Here is a 9770-nt window from a genome sequence, read left to right on the forward strand (position 1 = left end):
CGATAGGAAAGGCTTCACATTCAAGTATCATACTTTAGAGATGGCCATTCGTATTAACTTTCCAGTCTCCATTGGTGCAATAGGAGGCAAGATTATTGCTCCAGCACTTCAGCCCCATCTTACAGTAACACAGCTGCCGTGGTCGAAATTACCAAAATCCCTAAATGTAAAAGCGTATTCCAAATCATGAGAAAATACGTTGATTTATGGATAGTCACGCTCATTCATCCATACAGAATGACGTTTTCCTGTATCTAATGCATCATCAGTCAATATTCCCATTACCTTTGGAGAACCAAAGCCAATGTTGAGAACATGTTCTGAATCTTCTATCATAGTGCTATTTGAAATATGCAGTAGCACTTCCTCTGAATGTGTAGGAAACAGGAGATGAAACTCTCAATATGGGGTATGTCAAAGAGACTGCTACAAGGAGATGAACAGAGTTAGAAAAAATGGCATGCCATTTGGGAATGGAAAAATGATTATAGCACCCATGGGAAATGCTCCCCCAATTTCACAGTTTGACATCTATACCATGACCCATCTGGCCCAAGTCGGAGGACTAACAGCTGCTCTTTGTGCTTGTGTGTCAGACTGTGACGAAGGAGGAGAGCCCTGTGAGGGACTTTAGACGCTCAGGTAACGGATGGAGAGCCTGACAATCAGCTTGCCTCTCACTCTGTATGACTGACCACTTCTCCCCATTGACATTGTGCCAATGTTCAGTTGGATCCTATGCCTGCCTAAGATATGTACTGTATGCACAAAAACTTACCCACGGCTATAGCACCTTGGATGGTGTCAGACATTTATCACATTAACCTACACACCCTTGACCCACAGACGTCGGTAGACAATGTTGGCGTGTTGTACTGCAAATGGCCTGAGAATGTGGTAACCTGATGGCAACGGATGTAGGGAGATAATGCCGGGGATAGCCGCGCATCCCCAGTCATTTGTTTCCCACGTTGACAAACGGAGGAATTTGCTGTAATGGGACGTAGAACAACAAAAAGATGTGGGAAAAGGGGAAAGACAGATGTGTCCACAAGCTCCAATTCTTTCTGGACCATCTATTTTTTTTATCTGGGCATCGCAGAGCATGAATATTTAAATGAGGTTAATTTATCAATGCTGCTCTGGGAGAGGTTCTGGGTGGAATGGAGAGTGCCCCCCCCCACCTACCACTCCCCCACTACACATCCAACCCTCCAGTACTGTTGTCCCACACACCCTCCCTCGCCACCCACTACACATCCCACCCTCAAAAACTGTTGCCTCCCACACCCTCCCTCTCCACCACAACACATCTCACCCTCCAGTACTGTAACGCCACACCCTCCCTCTCCCCCCACTATACATCCATCCGTCCAGTACTGTTTCCCACCACACCCTCCCTCTCCCACACTACACATCCCACCCTCAAAAACTGTTGCCCCCCACACAATCAATGTCCCCGCACTACACATGCCACCCTCCAGTACAGTTGCCTCCCACACCCTCCCTCTCCTCCCACTACACTTCCCACCCTCCAGTGTAGTGGCCCCCAACACCCTACCTCTCCTCTCAGTACACATCCATCCCTCCAGTACTGTTGCCTCCCACACCCTTCCTCCCCCCACTACACATCCCACCTTCCAGTACTGTTGCCCCCGAACCCTACCTCTTCCTCCACTACACATCCCACCCTCCAGTACTGTTGCACCCCACACTCTCCCGCTCCCCACACTACACATCCCACCCTCCAGTGTAGTGGCCCCCACACCCACCCTCTCCCCCCACTACACATCCCACCCTCCAGGAATGTGGACCCCACACCCTGCCTCTCCCCCCACTACACATCCCACCCTCCAGGAATGTGGACCCCACACCCTGCCTCTCCCCCCACTACACATCCCACCCTCCAGGAATGTGGACCCCACACCCTGCCTCTCCCCCCACTACACATGCCAGCCTGCAGTCTAGAGGCCCCCCACACCTTACCTCTCCAACCACTACACATCGAACCTCCCAGTACTGTTGTCCCCCACACCATCCAACTCTCCCCACTAAACATCCCACCCTCCAGTATAGTGGGCTCCCTCACCCACCCTCTCCCCCCACTACACATTCCACCCTCCAGTACTGTTGCCCCGCACACCATCCCTATCCCCCCACCACACATCAAGCTCTCCAGAACTTTGCCCCCCACACCCTACCTCTCCCCCCACTTCACATCCCACCCTCCAGTGTAGAGGCCCCCCACACCCTACCTCTCCAAACACTACACATCCCACACTCCAGTACTGTTATCCCCAACACAATCCCACTCCCCCCACCACACATCCCACCCTACAGTCCCTCTCCCCCGCTAAACATCCCACCCTCCAGTATAGTGGCCCCCCACACCCCCTCTGCCCCCACTACACATCCTACCTTCCAGTACTGTTTCCTCCCACACCCTCCCTCTCCCCCACTACACATCCCTACCCTCCATTGCTGTTAGCCACAAAAACTCCCTCTCCCCCGCTACACATCCACCCTCCAGTAATGTTGCCTCCCACACCCTCCCTCTCCACCACTACACATCCCACCCTCCAGTGTTGTTACGTCACACCCTCCCATGTCCCCAATGCACATCCAATCCGGCTAGTGCAGTATCCCCTCACATCCTCCCTCTCCTCCCACTACACACCCCACCCTCCAGTATTGTTGCCCCTCACAGCCTCCCTCTCCCCCCACTACACGTCCCATCCTCCAGTACTGTTGCCCCCCACACCCTACCTCTCCCCCACTTCACATCCCACCCTCCAGAGTAGGGGTCCCACACACCCCCTCTCCCCCCACTACACATCCCAACTTCCAGTACTGTTTACCCCCAAACCCTCCCTCTCCCCCACCACACATCCCTGTCCTCCAGTACTGATGCCACCCACCCACACCCTTACCTCTCCCCCCACTACATATCCCACCCTCCAGTATTGTTGCCCTCCACACCCTCCCTCTCCCCCACCACACATCCAGCCCCCCAGTTTTGTTTCTGTACAGCACTTTCAGATATCAGCTGATGTAAGAAGGGCTATATACATTTGATTTAATTTGATTTGTTACCCCCCACACCCTCCCCTTCCCCCACTATACAGCCCACCCTCCAGTGTAGTTGCCCCCCACATCCTAATTCTCCAACAACTACACATCACACCCTCCAGTACTGTTGCCCCACACACCATCCCTATCCCCCCACCACACATCAAGCTCTCCAGAGAGCCCACACACACTCACTGAGTCCACACACTCAATCCAGTTTGATTGAGTGTGTGGACAGGTGTCTTTTATACAGGTAATCAGTTCAAACAGGTGCAGTTAATACAGGTAATGAGTGGAGAACAGGAGGGCTTCTTAAAGAAAAACTAACAGGTCTGTGAGAGCCGGAATTCTTACTGGTTGGTAGGTGATCAAATACTTATGTTAATAAATACGTATGTTAATTAATTAAATTAATTACTTAAAAATCATACAATGTGATTTTCTGGATTTTTGTTTTAGATTCCGTCTCTCACAGTTGAAGTGTACATATGATAAAAATTACAGACCTCTACATGCTTTGTAAGTAGGAAAACCTGCAAAATCAGCAGTGTATCAAATACTTGTTCTCCCCACTGTATGTGTGATGATTACACTGTAGAACAAGTGAACTGGTGACAGATTTATTTAGAGAGGACATACCATATCGGTCGGTTCAGTCCACAACTTGATAAAATAAGTAAACATTTTGTACAGTGTCTCTCACATCTGGTAATTGTGTGAGATCCACGTTCACCATGTACTGCATAGTTACATATTGTCATCTTATGCTCAATGTTATCACAATTCTCCAAGCTGTCTCTATGCTTTTCCGAGATGTTTTCATTTCTATCGACATGGTGCCACTGTTGCATGCTTTGCTTGGTGCACAGAGAAAGATCTGAATGTATCTACTGAGCCTTGCATTTGAATGAGTGCTATTGCATCACATACTACCCTATACTGTACTTAAAACAGGGCCGGCTACAGGCAAGAGTGTCTTTTTTCTTGGAACTCAGTCGGGGTCTCAACTTACCGTTAAGTTCGAAAAAGGAGCAAGTTCAAAATGTGGTTGTGCACCAGCAATGTGTCTCTTGTCATCTCAGTCACTGACAGTCACTCAATTAGCCATGTCAGCTAACCATTTTCATATTGGTAAGTTAGTCTACCCAGCTTTCTAAACTTGTAGCAATTACGCCCAAATACCGACCGGTCATGCAGGGCACGTGCGCAGGGTCCCTGTCCTCCAGAAGAGCCCATTGGTTTTGTTAGTCACTCTCACTCAGATAAAATGTACATGGCATAAATCATGCCAAAATCTCGCTAAGGGCTCCCAAAAGGCCCAAAAGGCCCTGACGTAAAATTAACTGCAAGGGATTCTTTACCATGAAATAATCTGTACTTATAGGTCAAGCTGCAATTACTGGTTAAATAAGTAATTCTTAAGTCACTTTCAAAACAGTATATATCCATGTGGAGACATCTCACTGGGCACAGACGTCAATTCAATGTCTATTCCACGTTGGATCAACGCGATTTCATTGAACTGAGGTTGTTTCAACCAGTGTGTGCCCAGTGGGTTGTTACAACAGCATCCTGATAAGCAATTCAACATTAGTGTTGAGAGTCAATTACTAGCTATAGCCACATCTGTACCCTGCTCTGCCCTACTTTCCAGCAGATCAAGGAAATCTGCATTTAGATGCAATTTACAGTTGGCAACACATTTCCTAGGAAGTTAAATCATTCTGGTAATACTAACCACACAACATGACAAATGCTACCACTGCTTGCTATGCATATTAATTACTCTCTTACCCCACTGTTGGTTCCACCTGTACTCCCTGGTGACACTTGTGGTCTAAGGAAGTCATGCATAAATAGAAACTGTGTCGGCAATCACCTTAATGGACTGGAAGATAAGCCCCTGACAGATGGTTAAATGAGCCTTAATTGAATTGCCCAAATCTTCACCCACATCTTTTCCTTTCGCTCTTCTTTCCCTCTTCCTCTTTCACGGCTCTATTCACAGCATTGGCCTCCAAGCAGACATACATCAGCTACAGTAACCATGCCATCTAAGAGACAGACAGTGGAACTCCGGCTTGGAAGCATAGCAAGGATCTGCCCGTGGGGTGAACGAACACCAAAAACTGGAGAACCAAGATGAAAGAGCAGTGGCAAAGGTGGAGAAATGAGAATGAGAATAATCACTCAACATACAGAACTGATGTCACTATTTTCAAGAGGACAAGGCAAGGCAAATATATTGAATACCAAACAAAAGCAGTGGGGGGTGGGGAAGTGGGGATGTCAGGCAGACAGTGATGTCTCCCCTCCCCATCCTCCTTGTGACATGTCAAATACACCAGGCAGTCACGTTTCCAAATTCAGTCAGAGCCAATGACTTCAATTCAGTGTTTTCCTTCTGGAGTTTACAGAACAGCATTTCTCTTCTGGTGTTTTGTCTGAAGCTGACTAACACCCTCTTCGGTAAGAGTGAATTCAGTTTTCTCTTTGTGTGCAGCAGTGTTGTGTCTCTCTCTACCAGTAGTAATGTGCAATTATTTGCTTCCCTTTCTCCTCTGTCCTTTCCAATGCGGATGTAATGCTGAACATAATATCAAATTAGTCAATAAGTCAAAGCTGTCAAAAGTAGATGAAAAAGTGTGTTGTTGGTGTGGGGTAAGTCTTCATTCAAGGCCAAAATAAACAAATATTAATCCTCAGGCTCTGTAACATTAACATTATGTTGTCATCATTTTAATGAAGGTCATAGTTGTGAAACAGAGCCAACAAGTATGCACCTTTCCAACATTTAACATGTCTGAATATTCAGTTCTACTGCACGTGTCCAATAAGTGTTTCCTTAACATTTTATACATCAAATAAAGCGATGGATTTTCACAGATGATAGCGATATCATAGCTGACACCATCTTTACGGCCTTGTATACAGTCATAGAGCATGCCTGTGGGAGCATAATGTTTACTGTGCTGTGTTTTCAAAATCTATTAAATGCAACATGTGTGAGGATTGTGGTTCAACAGACAGTGGCATTATCATGTTTTGACTATTACACACATGGTACCTTATGCAGATTAATGGAGATTAGAATACATGAAAAGGCATAAGAACTGGCTAAAAAGTAAAAGCCTTGTATGTTCAACACCGCCTACTTTTCAGTGAAATACAGCTTCAAGACTACAGCCCATAGACAGCCATGCACTGCCTCAGTGTATTCATGCTGGCATTCTCACATGTGAGAATATCATTTCATGGTCGTGTTCCATTAGAAATTCAGCAGTTCCATCTCAACGTGACGAATTTGGAATCTGTACCAGAAATGTCTAACATATAGCTAGCTATTGGCGATACGTTATGTAATGGTACAAAACACTATTTGGAGCCTCAGCAGTGTAATCTGTCTAGTGTGCACCATCCTTGGTTACGTTATTGACTTCAGTAATAGTGCTTGTTCCCTTAATGTTGTTCAGAGAAAGGAAGTCCCTCCACATCCACATGAGGGAATTGGGTTTAAAATCCCCTAAGGGCGATATACATGCCCGTGCGGAAATCTAATTAGCATAATAAAAACATCCCCATAAGAATCTGTCAGTTTAAGCTAGAGATATCTGTTTGTTTGCATTGGATGCATCTCAATCCACCGCATCCAGCTATGTAACACTTCTGCATCTGCGTTGAAAGGTGACAGAGCTACAGAGGTGTTTGACAGACCATTAGACATCCCGAAATAACAATTTGGACACTACAATTATTGGTCTTTTCACAAAATCGTTTGTAGCATTTGAACGGTTTGGCCTAAAAACTATTATGACACCTCTATGCAAAGATGACACTCTCACGAACAGGATGTTGTTTCCTGTTTTGAAATAACATAAACATGTCAGTGGTTTTGCTCTATGACCCCTACAAGCGACCCCCTGTATCGTCTGAAGTCCGTACAACCGATCTGCCAACATCTGTCTGTAGAGTTCGAGCAGTTTGGGCTATGTACTAATAATCTGTGTAAAGGTGAGACTCTGACAAACACGTAAATGTTGGTTGTGTTGCTCTTGGATGCGCACAGACCTCTCAAGACTCGTCTGAAGGTCCTCCGGTACCAGATGAAAAATTGAATGGAAGTATATACAGTGCATTCGGAAAGTATTCAGAACCCTTGACTTTTTTCCTGATCAACCCACACACAATACCCAATAATGACAAAGTGAAAACAGGTTTTTAGAAATGTTTGCAAATGTATAAAGAAATTAAAAACAGAAATACATTATTTACATAAGAATTGAGACCCTTTGCTATTAGACACATTCAGTTTCCATTGATCATCCTTGAGATGTTTCTACAACTTGATTGGAGTCCACCTGTGGTAAATTCAATTGATTGAACATGATTTGGAAAGGTACACACCTGTCTATATAAGACCCCACAGTTGACAGTGCATGTCAAAGCAAAAACCAAGCCATGAGGTCGAAGGAATTGTCCGTAGAGCTCCGAGACAGGATTGTGTTGAGGCACAAATCTGGGGAAGGGTACCTAAACATTTCAGCAGCATTGAAGCTCCCCAAGAACACAATGGCCTCCATCATTGTTAAATAGAAGAAATTAAGAACCCTCAAGTCTCTTCCTAGAGCTGGCCAACCGGCCAAACTGAGCAATCGGGGGAGAAGGACCTTGGTCAGGGAGGTGACCAAGAACCAGATGGTCACTCTGAAAGAGCTCCAGAGTTCCTCTGTGGAGATGGGATAACCTTCCAGGACAACCATCTCTGCAGCACTCCACCAATCAGGTCTTTATGGTAGAGGGGCCAGACAAAAGCCACTCCTCAGTAAAAGGCACATGACAGCCCACTTGGAGATTGCCAAAGGCACCTAAAGACTATCAGACCATGAGAAACAAGATTATCTGGTCTGATGAAACCAAGATTGGACTCCAAGCGTTACGTCTGAAGGAAACCTGGCTTCATCCCTATGGTGAATCCATGGTGGTGGCAGCATCATGCTGTGGGGATGTTTTTCAGCGGCAGGGACTGGGAAACAAGTCAGGATCGAGGGAAAGATGAAAGGAGGAAAGTACAGAGAGATTCTTAATGAAATCCTGCTCCAGAGCGCTCAGGACCTCAGACTGGGGCGAAGGTTCACCTTCCAACAGGACAACGACCCTAAGCACACAGCCAAGACAATGCAGGAATGGCTTTTGGGACAAGTCTCTGAATGTCCTTGAGTGACCCAGCCAGAGCCCGGACTTGAACCCGATCAAACATCTCTGGAGAGACTCAAATATAGCTTTGCAGCAACGCTCCCCATCCAACCTGACAGAGCTTGAGATGATCTGTAGAGAAAATTGGAAGAAACTCCCTAAATACTGGTGTTCCAAGATTGTAGCGTCATACTCAAGAAGACTTGAGGCTGTAATCGCTGCCAATGGTACTTCAACAAAATACTGAGTAAATGGTCTGAATTCTTATGTAAATTTGATATTTCAGTTATTTATTTTTAATACATTTGCAAACATTTCTGAAAACCTGTTTTTGCTTTGCCATTAAACAATTGAATACATTTTAAAATGAGGCTGTAATGTAACTAAATGTGGATAAAGTCAAGGGGTCTAAATACTTTATGAATGCACTGTAGGGAGACTGTTTAGTGACAAAAATAAGGGCTTAAGAGTAAGCCTGTAAAAATCTCTCCTCTCATCTGTACTGTGGCCAGGCTTCAATGTTGTTAGTCATACAGTATTGTTAGTCTAATTGCATCATTCCGGAAAAAATATCAGCATTAGTGTTACCACATCAAAGACAGTCAGTAAATATAGTAAGAAAAAGATTGGCAAGATTCTGTACCACAGAAATTCATATGATATGGTAAGCAATTGGAAAAATGATTCTATAAACTCCATAAGGAAAACAACTGTAGAAGACGTTTATAAATAATATTGGATAGAAAGAACAACCCTGTCTGTTTAATTTATGATTCTCAACTCTCTGCTTCAACAAAGATCCCAGATGTTGCAGCAAATTAAATGTTTTCATTTTTCATTGTTTAAGATAAAGTATTGTGGGATTGTTTGTGTTTGTGAATATGATGATTTACTGTTTGTGCCTCCCCTTCATCTTTTTTCCAACACTTGCAAAATAGAGTATGTAAGTGCTGATCGAACTAAATGGCAAGTTAATGTACGTTATTACAAATTAATTGATCATGTCTGCTTTATGTACTGACCTATTAAAAATGAAGAAAAATAAAAAATAAAAATGACAGTGCCTGGATATTTATGAATTATCTATAGAAAACATGAAAATGTGTTGAGCATGTTAATTTTTATACAAGATATTTCTAATAAAATACTGTTTTGCAAAACAACATGCTGCTTCTTATTGTTGAGGTCAGAATATGACATGTTAATGATGACATTATCTCCGGGGAAACCACAGTGCTGTTCGAACACTAGCCTAAGAATTGCAGGGACAGGGAGAGATTTGTACTGGAGACACACAGGCCAGTTGGAACAATTCATCATTAGTATTCTTTATCTGCAGGACATACTGTAGGAAATACACAGGCAGAGGGACCAACAACGTTGCACCAGCACCACCCCTGCAGCCTTCAGGAATAATAATGTTCTTCTGCAACCCAACACAGCCAGACTCTGAGCTAAGGCCATTAAAACCCCAGCCTTCATGCCTTATTTTTGTTTTCTGTTTAAAG

General features: G+C 44.7%; 1 protein-coding gene across 1 annotated transcript in view; it reads left to right on the forward strand.

Annotated features, from left to right (window-relative positions):
* The window catches only part of LOC139557446 (metabotropic glutamate receptor 4-like), a 233193-nt gene extending 223868 nt beyond the window's left edge, over window positions 1-9325 (forward strand). Inside the window, exon 10 of the mRNA XM_071372260.1 lies at window positions 5078-9325. Within this exon, the coding sequence (XP_071228361.1) occupies window positions 5078-5127 (50 nt within the window). The 3' untranslated portion in view covers window positions 5128-9325. The remainder of the gene's footprint in view (window positions 1-5077) is intronic.
* The last annotated feature ends 445 nt before the right edge of the window (window positions 9326-9770 follow it).

Source organism: Salvelinus alpinus, chromosome 28 (assembly GCF_045679555.1).
Source record: "Salvelinus alpinus chromosome 28, SLU_Salpinus.1, whole genome shotgun sequence".
In the NCBI taxonomy this organism is placed as follows: domain Eukaryota; kingdom Metazoa; phylum Chordata; class Actinopteri; order Salmoniformes; family Salmonidae; genus Salvelinus; species Salvelinus alpinus.